This window comes from Eublepharis macularius, chromosome 10, assembly GCF_028583425.1.
Source record: "Eublepharis macularius isolate TG4126 chromosome 10, MPM_Emac_v1.0, whole genome shotgun sequence".
Lineage (NCBI taxonomy): Eukaryota > Metazoa > Chordata > Lepidosauria > Squamata > Eublepharidae > Eublepharis > Eublepharis macularius.
Window position 1 is genome coordinate 8,281,301 of NC_072799.1, and position 14,148 is coordinate 8,295,448.

Consider the following 14,148-nt stretch of genomic DNA (forward strand, 5'->3'; position numbering starts at 1 on the left):
GAAGTTGAGCCTTTTTCTAGGAACACAAAGATAAAATTAAATAGTTTATTTCCTTGACACATAGATACCTGGGTATTGCTATCACTCTGCCTAATTCTGAGCCCATTATGCTGTCCAACCTTTCAGGGTCTCCTAGTAATCAATGGATGCATTTATGTTTCCGAATGTGCGTAATTTAAATTTCAGTTGGAGGAATGGTGTGCCATTCCTAGCTCAAGGTGACTTTTCCCAAGCATCTTCTTAATCTCTAGAAAAAAAATGTGCAGTCAATTTGCCTCGGCAATATTATTGGTCTTCTTTTTACAGAGGCCAAATGCAATTATTTTGAAATATCACATTCCGGTGAGTAAACACATCCCCTGGGTGTTCGTTTGCAAAACATAAGTTCATCCCGTTAACAGAGTTAAAAGAAATCATGGCAAGGTGATGATGAATCCAAGTTGTAAAAGAGCAGGATTGGAAAAGCTTGCTTTTTTTTTCTTTTTTGGACAATTCAATTTGGGGGCAGACAAGTTAATTTAAAACGAAGGAGAAACAGCATTCCCTGGGCAGGTACTTGATGAAATAGGAACTTGAGTGTATGCTGGGTTTTCTCTTTATCCTTTGTAAGCCTTCCACCCATTCTTCCTCCCTTCATTCTCTCTTTTGTTGCTGTTTTTTTTTTAATGCAGACTCCTGAGGAGCTTGAAGATGATTCTGACTTTGAACAAGAAGATTATGATGTTCGCAGCCGAACGAGTGTTCAGACTGAAGATGATCAGCTTATTGCGGGACAGAGCGCAAGGGTGAGTGCGAAATCCAGGGACGGCGTTAATGCCACTCCAGTCTTCAGTCATGGTGGTGTATGTTTGCAAACTGATTTGGCAAATGCAACTTTCCGATGGCTGCAGATAGTGAAGCAACAGCCTGGGTTCCCAAGTGTTGCCAGTTATTCGTGATGCTCCCATTCAACTGAACTGTGAAGTTGATCGGAAGAAACAAAAGTCTCATGGAAATTTCATAATATTAATTTTCAGCATGAGCAAAATCTACACCACGAATAACAGAATCTGGGTTCCGACGCCAAATCTGATGCTTCTGTGAAGAGTCTCAGAACGATTGCTTTCATATGTAAAAAAGAGCAAGTTTCTAGATCTTGTGGTTACGGCGAAAAACTTAAGGCTGAATCTGTGGCATGGATAGAGTTGCCAACTACAGGTTGGAAAATTCCTGGAGATTTGGGGGTGGAGCCTGAGGAGGGCAGGGTTTGGGGAGGGGAGAGTCCTCTCCTCGCCACAGAGGCTACCCTTCAAAGCAGCCATTTTCTCCAGGGGAACTGCTCTCTGTCGCCTGGAGATCAGTTGTAATTCCAGGAGAGCTCCAGCCCTCCTGGAGGTTGGCAAATGCAGGTCCCATAGGGAGCTCAATGTCAGCAGCATCATTATCTGCAGAGATGTGACTCAAAATTCAGTGCTGATTGGTGCAAGGAGCAAGCAACAAACAATTGGCTGGTGTGTGCCTCCAGAGGCACATCATATCCCCTGCATGCATGCACACTATAGCCTTTGAACTTGTATAACTGTGCTAAGAAAACTGAGATTAGGAGGAGCCTGAATGGAGCTTCAGATTTTCAGAGAAAGGATCATTGTGGCCCATTACCTATTCCCAGCATTTAGTGTAGTGGTTAAGAGTGCGGTACTCTAATCTGGAAAACCGAGTTTGATTCCCCACTCCTCCACTTGAAGCCAGCTGGGTGACCTTGGGCTGGTCACGGCTCTCTGGAGCTCTCTCAGCCCCACAGGGTGTTTTGTTGGGATAATAATGGCATACTTTGTAAACCACTCTGAGTGGGTGTTAAGTCATCCTGAAGGGCAGTGTATAAATCGAATGTTGTTGTTGTTGTTGTTGTTAATCAGTTGCCCAACAATATCCCAAGCATTTTACCTTTCCTTTAACTCTGTCTTTCTGCTCTTTATACTCTCTGCCACTCACAGCCAAACTACAAGTGACACCTTACACAGGTTGGACACTTGTCGGCTTCCCTCAAGTTTTGATGGGAAATGTAGGCGGCCCTGGTTTTATAGCTTGGCTCTCCATTACAGCTGCAAGACCAGGATGCCTACATTTCCCATCAAAACTTGAGGGAAGCCGACTAGTGTCCAACCTGTGTAAGACGTCACTTGTAGTTTGGCTCTCAGATATGGGGGTTTTAGTGGTTTCCTTTGAGTGTACTTAGAGAAGCAGGCCACCCTCAGTTCCTTTTAGTCTGAATGAGTGGAACTTAAAAGTATCTCCACCAGCCGGCAAAGCTGCCAGTGGCTTGAAAGGGTTTGTAATGTCCCTTAGGCCCAGAGGTGGTGGTAATGGGTATGGAGTGGAGTGACTCGCCCTCAAAACGTCCCCTTACAGACCACCCGTTGGCTTTGTTTTCTCTGTCCCTCATCTTGCTGTTCGCAAGATTTTGTACACGAAACAACTGGCAACAGCCGGCCCAGATTGTTGGGCGGGGAGTGTGCACTCCATGATCATTCGCCTTCTGCAGCATATCTGTTAAAAGGAAGAACGAGAGACTACTACCTTGAGTCTTTGTGAACATTTATTCAGTGGACTAACAGTTGGGTATCTGCCTGAGCCTACAGCCAGTGCCACCTGAAGACACTGGGCTGATCTCTCTTTTCCAAAGAGTGCAAGAAAGGTGCAGGCTGCTCCCTCTAATGTAGTTGTAATTGGAGGGGGGAGGGCTGCGAGTGTGACTGGGTGATCACAAAAGGGGGAAATGGGGCTGTGATTGATGGGCATGTGTACTCCCTGTGCCCTGGTAAGCAGAACGTTGTAGGGTTATTCATGCAAAACATATCCCGTGTTAATGGAATGAAGACCCCTTGGTGTTGTTGTTTCACAGTCTGGCATCTCCTCTTGCCCCATGGGCCCACCATGATCTTCCAGATCCGCAAAGGTTGCTGCCTTTATAATATCATCTAGGTATTACGGCCAGTCATCCAAGCTAGACTGGATTTTGTGACTTGTATCCAGGGCTTTTTTTCTGGGAAAAGAGGTGGTGGAACTCAGTGGGTTGCCCTCGAAGAAAATGGACACATGGCTGGTGGCCCTGCCCCCTGATCTCCAGACAGAGGGGAGTTGAGATTGCCCTCCACGCCGCTCAGCAGCGCAGAGGGCAATCTTAACTCCCCTCGTGTCTGGAGATCAGGGGGCGGGGCCACCAGCCATGTGACCATTTTCAAGAGGTTCTGGAACTCCGTTCCACTGCGTTCCAGCTGAAAAAAAGCCCTGCTTGTATCTATCAGGCAAAATGATGTAAATGTGCACAGATATTTTGCAAAATGTATTCTGCTTCTGCTAATCAAGGGGAAAGGTTAAACAAACGACTATTTAAGGCTGTGAACCCCTTACGAGCCTTTCTGGCTAGTAACTTATGTTATTTCAATTAGAGAATGTGTATGCCGTTATATAGCCAACACATTCAAAGTGGTCAGCAACAGTTAATACCATTTAAACCACGATGGAATATGTTGATCATAATGAAATCAAGAACCAGAAACAGTGACACAAAACATAAGCAGCGTGAAATGGTTTACTTTGTTGACGAGAGGCAATAGAAGGGGACAGAAAAATTTCCAAGGGTAGTAAGTGCCGCAGTGTTGGGGAAGACACCAAGAAGGCCACCTTTAAAAGAAGGAAGGCGAGAAAGAGGGCTGGAATTCAGAGGAAGCTGGTGTCTCCACCCAAAATTAATGTCAGTACTTTTGTGCATTGCTGTTACAGAAATACACGACCCAGACTCTATCAGGCAATGAAAATGTCCTTGCCAGGAAAAGACTGGAGTCTACTAAGTAGCTAGAACACTCTTCTAAGACGTTGTTAATGGTTTTTAAGCTCATTGTCAATCCTTGATTAGAAATAAATAAAACTGTAATATGCAGGCTCCGTTCTCAACACACTCACATACACAGCAAGCGAGAGAAAGAGAACAGTTTTAGAAAAAGATACATCTGCTATTGAAAGAATTCAGGCACTCAAGGTTAGAGTGTTGACTAAGGCGCAAATGTAAGGGCAAAAGAGGCACAGCTTTGTGTATGTGTGTGTCGTCTTGGAAATAATGATGAGTGTCAGATGCATAAAACAGGCCCGGTGTTTTCTTTCAAATGTGGAGATGAGGGGGCTTTTCTTTCAGTGCCATTTTCTGCGGGGGAAGGTTTTTCACGTTAACATTTGAGACTGCTGAGTTGCATTGATAAGGACTAATTAAAAACTCCAGCTTTGAATTTTAATTTGATTAACTGCAAATTTCCCTCCATTTCCCCCCCCAATCTCCTGTTTATAGATAACCTTTTTTCCCCATTCTGGTTTAAGAAAAGGTCAATTATGAATTTTTAAAAAGCCACAAGCATTTTAAGAATACGTAGAGAGAGAGAGGCTGTGGCTGATTGAAAGTGACATAAACAAGAAAAAAATGTAATGACACTTAAATAGATGTCACACCCCATTAAATGCGTCGCAGAGTTTGGTAGAACCCCCGGAGCCAAGCAGTATCTCAGGATGGAAATCGCCGTTGAAAGTGCCCATTTGATCTTCAAAAAGTAATTATTATAATTTTGCAATTCTCTGTTGTAACTTCGCTGTGTCTTTTTTCTTTTCTTTTAAGAAAGTTGGGCAAATTATAAAAATACCCAGTTCAGGACTAGTAGATGTACATCACTATAGAGATAATTGAAAAGCAAAAGGTTTTTAAAATGCGTCCATTCCAGTTTATTTGGGGGAGAAAGTTACTTTCAGGACTTCAGGCTACACAGACAAGTGAATTGGACAAAACCCTACAGGAAACAGGAAATATCTCCCTCCTCCTCCAAAAAAAATCCACTGCAGAAGATCATGTTAAACCAAGTAGGCATAACTCACCCGTAAATCTCATGCGGCATAATACCAATATACTGTGGCCTTCCAAGCACTGGAGAGTAAGGCCGGTTTTTACATTCCAAGCAAGCAGCAAACAGAGAGGTTTATCAGCCTCCTGGTTGACTTACATACCTAGTTGGTAATCTGTGACATGATAGGTATGCTTTTCCCACTAACACAGGATCCAGTAGGTTAACAAATGTTGGAGCTGTCCGTCAGTGAAAGGTGGTAGTTCCCAAGTTCCAGGGTTGAATCTGGATCCACTAATATAGGAGGAACCCAGGCATAGGAGGCGGTTGTGATCCTAGGCCTGAGGCTGTGCAGCAGTTTATAGCCCTCCAGACAGCCTTTCCCTCAAACACAGGGCTTGAGACAAGCTGCACATTTTCGTGCAGGGCGTACAATTCCCAGGCACCCTCCCAGTCTCAGTACTGGAGGAAATGGAGGGGAAACAGGAACCGGTTGCTGTTGAGAATATATAAGACCCTGCACAGAGAAGGAGCTGTTCTCTCTCAAGCATTAGGCAGCGGCGAGGCTGCTGTGAGTGAGCAATGATCCCGCACCCAAGGACCGTGAGATTGACCTAAAGGGTATTGAAACAGAGTTAGAAGTTCAGTCAGGCAGTGATGTTAGGAACCTCCAGGTCTCCTTGTCTGCTACAGGAATTATTTTTTTTAAGTAGTATCACTCAAATGGCATGACATCATGACCCCGGAAGTGACGTGATGCTCTAAAACTGAAGCGAAACTCCATGATATTCCCATTTCTATGCACTGAATGATCATATCAGAAGCAGGGATAAAGATGGAGCCAGCCAATTTTTCATCTCGTAGAAGCAAGGTAGCCAGGTGCCAGCCAATGGCAGGCAAACTCTGTGGGACTTGGGGTCCCACATTACCCCCCTGTAGGACCTGGGGTTGCCAGACTCTGCCTGCTGATTGCCAGCCGATCGGCAGGAGGAGGAAAACCGGGGAAATGGACACATCCACAGCTGGGGTCAATGACATCACTTCTGTCCTCCTGACCCAGAAGTGACAGCATCATGCCAGGAGAATTAACCCTGGCTTGAAACAGCTAAGTGATTCCGCACACGTTGGATAATGCACTTCCAATCCTCTTTATAGATCATTTGGAACTGATTTTTTTGTGCGCGGAACAAAAAAATCCACCTCAAACGACTGATAAAGTGCATTGAAAGTGCATTATCCAATGTGTGCGGAATCAGCCACTGTCAATTCAGGGCTGCACCAGATGTGATTTCATTGACAGGGGCATGTGAGGAGAATATAGGTAAATGCCTGCCACCCCCACTAACTCTCACTGTTAGTCAAGGGGGACTTGGCAGACCTACAGTTTACATCTAAAATGTACAGTTTACACCTAAACTGTAAACTGTACTTAACCTACAGTTAGCCAGTTTAGTGTAGTGGTTAAGAGCGGCAGGACTCTGATCTGGAGAACCGGGTTTGATTCCCCACTCCTCTGCTTGAAGCCAGGTGGGTGACTTTGGGTCAGCTCTCTCAGGGGTCTGTCAGCCCCACCCACCTCACAGGGTGACTGTTGTGGGGATAATAATAACATACTTTGTAAACCGCTCTGAGTGGGTGTTAAATTGTCCTGAAAGACGGTATATAAATCAAATGTTATTATATTATTATTATACATTGAAATGTTTATTACTGCTGAAGGGCCAGCATCGCTTGCGTGACTCAGGCCAGCGAAGCTGCCATAGTCCCTTTTTATAATTTATTTTAAAAGAAACTCCAGTTTCAAAGCAATCTGGTCTAGTTAATGTGGAGCTAGCTTACATACCCCACCAACCAAGTGAATCCATGCACAGGTTGGCATGAGGCAAACTGGTCGTGCAATAGGTTCTCCATGCCACCTGTCTGGATTTCAGTTTAATTTATTTCTTCTGTCAGTGTTCCCTCCATTCCCAAATATTTCCTGTGTTCTCTTTGCCACTTCGATGATTGAAATCTGGCACATGCCACTTGGACAACTTCAGAGTTGGATCTGTAAATGTGGTTTCCTTGATTCCTGTTCCATCTGAATTTTAAGACTTTTTTTTAAAGGTCTTTAATTGGTCTGAAGTAGGTTCTACTGGCTATTTCCTTGACATGCTGCACCATAGATATGCAACCTTTAAACCTGAGAAAATTTCTAATAAAAATCATAAACGACTTCTTCCCTTTACAAGAATGTGCTGGATGTGATTCTGGGAACAGCTAATATACTGAAATCAGAACATGAGCTGAGCTATTAAAAATCTCCAATTTCAAAGTGATGAAATTGCAGTTAAGAGTGTTTTAAAAACTGCATCCAATAGGCAGCTCCTGGTTTAAGATGATATCCAGGTTCAGACAGCAGTATCCCCAATAGCCCCTTTACTTGATGGCAACTTTGACAAGTTTCAGGAGCACAAATGATGCTGTGTACAAGGCGGCCAGACAAATTTGGAATTACGTGCCAAACTCCTGGAACAACAGCATCTTCCTGGTGCAATTTCGCTCGAGAACAGTAGTTCTCGTGCAAAATCACACCAGGAAGACGCTGTTGTTCCGGGAGCTCGATGCGATGTTCCGTGGCTGGTAAGCAGCGTGAAAATGGCCATAAACTTGTATTTATTAACCCTAAGGCTTGACTATTGTGATGTTCTATACATTGGCCTCCTATCTAAGCTAACTAGGAGGCTCCAATTAGTGCAAAATGCAGCGGCTCGATTGTTATCAGGAGCGAGCAGCAGCATGAACATCACTCCCATCCTACAGTCGCTCCACTGGCTACCTGTCATTTACCATGCTCAGTTCAAAGTATTAGTTATTACATACAAAGTTCTTTACGGCTTTGGTCCAGCATACCTACGGGACCGCCTCCCTCCCTATATTCCTCCACGGCAGCTTCGCTCATCTGAACAGGGTCTCCTGCAGGTGCCAGGCTGCACACAGGTGAAGTCAGCAGCAGCCCGTACAAGGGCTTTCTCTGTGGTGGCCCCTACCCTGTGGAATGACCTGCCTGAGGAAGTCAGAAGAGCCCCCACTTTCCTGGCTTTCCGTAAACGATACAAAACCGAACTATTCAAAAAGGCTTTTTACTCAAATGGGAGGGCTGTATTGTAGGGATGGGGTCTCAGGTGCTTCACTAATGAGTTGGGGATCATAGACTTCATCACTATTTTTGCCTTATATATTATCTGCTGCTTTAAATATGTACTCCTATGCACAACCAGCACTCCATGTTGTCTAATGTTAGTCCTAGAATTGATTTATGTTTTGCTCCAGTATTTTTTCTACTCTGTCTTGGATCCTTGCTAATGCTATGTCTTTTAAACTTGTATCTACCTTATGGTATTGTATTGAAATGTACTTGATACTGTTTGTATTAACCTCATACTGTATAATCCGCCTTGAGTCTCAGTGAGAAAGGCGGACTATAAATGACGTAAATAAATAAAAGAAAGAAAGAAAATATCTTTGATATTGACTATACTAATCTCACACTGTGTAATCCGCCTTGATCCTCAGTGAGAAAGGCAGACTATAAATGGCATATATAATAAATAAATAGTAACTTATGATGTCATACAAGATGGAGAATGGCGTTAGGAGGAACAAACGTGAACCAGACTGTCATGCAGGGGAGACCTTAGATCTTTGCTGTCAGCAGCCTGAAGGCCAAGCTACACATGATGAATGACACTTGAACAGCAAGTGGATTGAGTGGAGGGCAAGTGAACAGGGAGAAATACACTTGCTGTTCAAGTGTCATTCGTCATGTGTAGCTTGGCCCTGAGTGCCGAGATCACATTACAGAGGTTTCTCCACACCCGTTTACAGGAGGGCAGGGAATGAATAAAGTCAGTACTGCATTGAGACAGGAGAAATCTTGCAATTAGAAGAATTATAGTAGTCAAGATGCCACACCTGTAAGTGCCAGTCTTGTTCTTTGCCTCGTTTAAGACCACAGCTTACAATCTGTAAATACCACCGTTTACATTTCTTAATATTACCGTGCATCCACCCTTCTAAGAATGGCATTTCTATGTCCAGAAGAGGGAGGGACGGCACTGTCCACTGATTCTTCCTCCCGTTGCAGACCCTTTGTGCCGTTCCTGACGGTCTGCTGTCTCCCAGCAACGAAATCTCAGTGTGCTGCATCAGGAAGAAGCAGGAAATCCCCGCTCTGCTAAGCCTACCGTTAGTTATCAGAGCACAGTCCTGTGAGGTCTTCGTTTCATTTTTGTTGCTATATTAAGGGAGAAGGGTGAGATGGGCTGACCTGCCGAGTGTTGCCGAGCATTACCGACAGCCCGTGCTAGACCGCCATCAAATGTCCACCCGTCAAGACTAATTTCTTAGCTCTGTCTTGCTGACCTACACTAAAGCGCAGGTGATAATTCTTTAGATTGGGTTGTCCTTGTTTGACCCAGCAACCCCCGAAAAAAGAAACGGTGTGGTTAACATAGCCTGCCTCAAGCAACTTCATTGCATCCTCTAACAAGCTCTGTTTCTCTCAACCTGTTCCTGGAGCTTCCTTTCTTTGTGTCCCGCACCCTGAACCAGTTCCTTTGGTTTGCTGCCTGTGCCGAATTCTTTTGTTCCCCCCAGGGCTTTTTTTCAGCTGGAATGCGGTGGAACGGAGTTCCGGAACCTCTTGAAAATGGTCACATGGCTGGTGGCCCCGCCCCCTGATCTCCAGACAGAGGGGGGTTGAGATTCCTGGAGCGGCGTGGAGGGCAATCTAAACTCTCTGCCTGGAGATCAGGGGGCGGGGCCACCAGCCATGTGACCATTTTCTCCGCGGACAACCCACTGAGTTCCACCACCTCTTTTCCCAGAAAAAAAAGCCCTGGTTCCCCCTATTTGCAACTAGCCCCAGGCATCCTGTGGGAGGACTGGGTGATCCTACCTGGAAGAGCTGGTCTAGTATACCAGCCCCATAAATTTGCATACAGCCTCATCCACCCTGCTCTACTCCCTTAAATATTAAGTCCCTTTGCTAAGTGAGAGAGTGGGTAGGTGGGTTTTTGCTTCCTCTCCTGCCATGTTGAGAGGGATCAATGAAGGAGAAGTAAATCCCCATTTATTTTTTGCTTTTATATCAGTGTTCTCTCTGTTTTCCCTTCCTTCCTTCCTTCCTTCCTTCCTTCCTTCCTTCCTTCCTTCCTTCCTTCCTTCCTTCCTTCCTTCCTTCCTTCCTTCCTTCCTTCCTTCCTAATGTGTTAGGGGACAAAAGGGTTCTTTCTGCAGGGTCCTGGGGGGTAGCTTGTCACAGCCCTGGGTGAAGCCATAATTGATTTTCCTCCTCCAACAAAATTTCCTTCCAAATAGAAAACTCGAGATCAGAGAAAAGGGCTCTAGGCTAGTTTTTTACTCTGACGTGTTAATTTTATATATGGTGGATTTGGGGGTGGGGTGGGGAGTAAGCTGGAGCATTCATTCCTGCAATCCAAAGTAGCACAGCCCAGATATGATTTTACCAACTCAAAGAGAACTAGGACTTAATTACTTGTGTTGCATTGGAACAGAGAATTGCCTGAATGTTAACATGTTAACAGTGCGGAATTGACTGGTGCATTTCAATATGAAATTACACAGCAGGCAAGTTTGGGACTTTCTACATCTGACATTCACCTTTATAGCTCAGAAAAGCAAAAATCTGAAACCCAGAAGATGAAATGGCCAAATAGTTGCGTGTCTGCAACCATTGACTTCTCCCAGTAATAACAGGAAAAGCAGAAGCAAAATCTCCTAACTAGTTGTCTGCATTGCACAGGGCTGCGATTCCATAGACTGGTTGCTCCAGTTACAGAGAAGTGGGTGGAAGCTGATTTTTCCGCATTTGTGTTTTCAGATTGAAAAACAACATTATTTGTTTTAATCCAGGCAATCATGGCTCAGCTTCCCCAGGAGGAAAAGGCTAAAATTGCAGAACAAGTAGAGATCTTCCACCAAGAGAAGAGCAAACTGGATGCCGAAGTGGCCAAGTGGGACGATAGCGGAAATGACATCATAGTGCTGGCCAAGCAAATGTGCATGATAATGATGGAGATGACAGACTTCACGAGGTACGTAGCCGTCCTCGTCTTCCTCGTGCAAGAATGGTGTGGTGAAGAAGGAAGCGAGCAACTTGTTCCCAGGCAGGAGGAATGGCTGCAGGAATGCGTGTTATTGGCCACTCTTCTGGAAGCATCCGGGTCACTGGGCCTGCTGATGAATAGAAGTGACATTATGTTGACGCAGGAGGGGTTAGTTCAGTAGGAGGTTCAGGGCAGACAGAAGGAAGTACTTTTTTCCGCCTGGCCTGTAAGTAATGTTTGGAGCTTCCTGCCACAGGATGTGCTAATGGTCTCTAGTTTAGATAGCTTTACTGGTAGGATTGCTAACTCTGGGCTGGGAAATTCCTGGAAATTTGTGGGCGGAGCCTGGAGTAGGTGGGGTTTGTGGAGGGGAGGGACCTCAGTGGGGTATAATGGCATGAAGTCCACCTTCCAAAGCAGCCATTTTCTCCTGGGGGACTGATTTTTGTTGCCTGGAGATCAGTTGTAATTTTGGAAGATATCCAGGCCCCACTGGAAGAAGATTAGACCAGAACCAACGGGTTGAAATTAAATCAAAAGAGTTTTTGGCTAAACATTAGGAAGAACTTCCTGACAGTGGAACAGACTTCCTTGAGAGGTGAAACAGGCTTCCACGGGAGGTGGTAGGCTCTCCTTCTTTTGAGGTTTTAAAGCAGAGGCTAGATGGCCATCTGACAGCAATGCTGATTCTGTGAACCTGAGCAGATCATGAGAGGGAGGGCAGGAAGGGCGACATCAGTGCTTTGTACTCGTGGCCACTTCTTACATGCCCAGGGTAAGGCCAATCACCACCTTGGGGTCAGGTAGCAATTTTCCCCAGGCCAGTTTAGCTAAGGATCCTAACAGTGTTTTACTACCTTCTGGGCATGGAGTAGGGGGTCACTATCTGTATGTGTGGGGAAGTAACTGTGAATTTCCTGCATTGTTCAGGGGATTGGACTAGATGACCCTGGAGGTACCTTCCAACCCTATGATTCTATGAATCTTTGAAACTGTATTTACTGGAGGATCAGATAAATTCATAGAGGGTGGAGTCATTTAGAGACCAGTGTGTTGAGAGGCAACGTAACTGTGAATGCCAGTTGCTAGGATGGGGCAACAGGGGGAAGGCTTTGGTCTCTGTACCCCTGCTTGGGGGCTTTCTGGAGCACCTTGTCCATCACTGAAATCAAGATGCTGGGCCAGATGTGCCTGCTCAAGCAGGGTTTATCTTAACGTTTTTGTGGAAGAACCAGTCACAAGAATATTCTTCTGCTGACTGTGTTTGCCCATTGGGGAATGGATCACAGGATAAAGGGCCAAGTCCTCTTGTGGATCGAAAACTGGCTAATTAATAGGAAACAGAGAGTGAGTATAAATGGGCACTTCTCACAGTGGAGGGTGGTGAGCAGTGGGGTGCCACAGGGGTCGGTATTGGGTCCAATGCTTTTTAACTTGTTTATTAATGATTTGGAATTGGGATTAAGCAGTGAAGTGGCTAAATTTGCAGATGACACGAAATTGTTCAGGGTGGTGAAAGCCAGAGAGGATTGTGAGGCACTCCAAAGGGATCTGTCGAGGCTAGAAGAGTGGGCATCCATGTGGCAAATGAGGTTCAATGTAGCCAAGTGCAAAGTAATGCACATTGGAACCAAAAATCCAAAATATAAATACAAGTTGATGGGGTCTGAACTGGCGGAGACTGACCAAGAGCGAGATCTTGGAGTCATGATAGATAACTCACTAAAAACGTCAGCACAGTGTGCGACTGCCATAAAAAAAGCTAATGCTATGCTAGGGGTTATTAGGAAAGGGATTGAAAACAAATCAGCCGGTATCATAATGCCTCTGTATAAATCGATGGTGAGGCCTCATTTGGAGTACTGTGTACAGTTCTGGTCACCACACCTTAAAAAAGATATCATAGCACTGGAAAAAGTACAGAGAAGGGCAACTAAAATAATTAAAGGGTTGGAACACTTTCCCTATGAGGAAAGATTGAGGCGCTTGGGGCTCTTTAGCCTGGAGAAAAGACGACTGAGGGGAGACATGATAGAGGTTTACAAGATAATGCACGGGTTAGAGAAGGTAGAGAAAGATGTGTTTTTCTCCCTTTCTCACAATACAAGAACTCGTGGGCACTCTATGAAATTATTGAGCAGTCGGGTTAGAACAGATAGAAGAAAATACTACTTTACACAAAGGGTGATAAACACATGGAATTTGTTGCCACAGGAGGTGGTGGCAGCTACAAGCATTGCCAGCTTCAAGAGGGGACTGGACAAATATATGGAGCAGAGGTCCATCAGTGGCTATTAGCCACAGGAGATAGATGGTATTCTCTTTGTGGGGAGGTGGTGCTCTGTTGTCTTGGTGCTGGAAGGAAGGCAGTGGGAGGGCTTCTGGTGTCCTGGCCTCACTGACAGTCCTTTAGATGGCACTGGATTTCTAGCCACTGTGTGTGACAGAATGTTGGACTGGATGGGCCACTGGCCTGATCCAACATGGTTTTGCTTATGTTCTTATGTTCTTATGTTCTCACAGAGAAGAGACTGGGGGAAGCCATGGGTAGAGGTCTGAACTGAGGTTTGGCTGGTTGAGTAGGCTGTGAAAAAGACTGGAGTGGTATATGCAGGATTCTTCCTGAGGCTGTGCTTTGGGTTTGAGACAGGCAAATACTAGCTCCACCATGGCGCGGAAGGCAATCTAAACTCCCCTCTGTCCGAAGATCAGGAGTCGGGTCCACTGGCCATGTGACCATTTTTACCAAGGATGATTTAAACTTTAAAAAACTACCCCCTTGTTCCAGCTGACCCAAAGTGACGTTATTGTGTGGTCCTGAGTTCCACCACCTCTTTTCCCAGAAAAAAAGCCCTGTGACTCCAACAAAGGTGAAAAAAGTCTTACCTTAGCTTCAGAATGAGAAAACATTTCCGTGGGTTTGGCGGCAGAGGGGGGGATGGCTATCTTTTTTTCCAGCCAGTATTTCACCTATCCACCTCTACCCCCTGGTCAGTCCTTTAATAATCAGCTTGTAGGGATTTATTGTTGTCAAACTACCTGTTGCACATGAACTTTAAGTAATAATGCTTTGTTTAGCACCAATCAAAATGCTGAACTCTCCTGAACTTTCAGCGGTTCCAGCAATCCGCTATAATGGTGGGAACTCCACTAACATAATTTTAAATGCCAAGGAG

At 45.1% G+C, this 14,148-nt stretch overlaps 1 protein-coding gene across 1 annotated transcript in view; it reads left to right on the forward strand.

Moving 5' to 3' along the window:
• The window catches only part of CTNNA2 (catenin alpha 2), a 678,629-nt gene that overhangs the window by 611,385 nt on the left and 53,096 nt on the right, over positions 1 to 14,148 (forward strand). The window contains exons 16-17 of the mRNA XM_054989920.1: positions 672 to 785; positions 10,779 to 10,960. Of these exons, the coding sequence (XP_054845895.1) occupies positions 672 to 785; positions 10,779 to 10,960 (296 nt within the window). The remainder of the gene's footprint in view (positions 1 to 671; positions 786 to 10,778; positions 10,961 to 14,148) is intronic.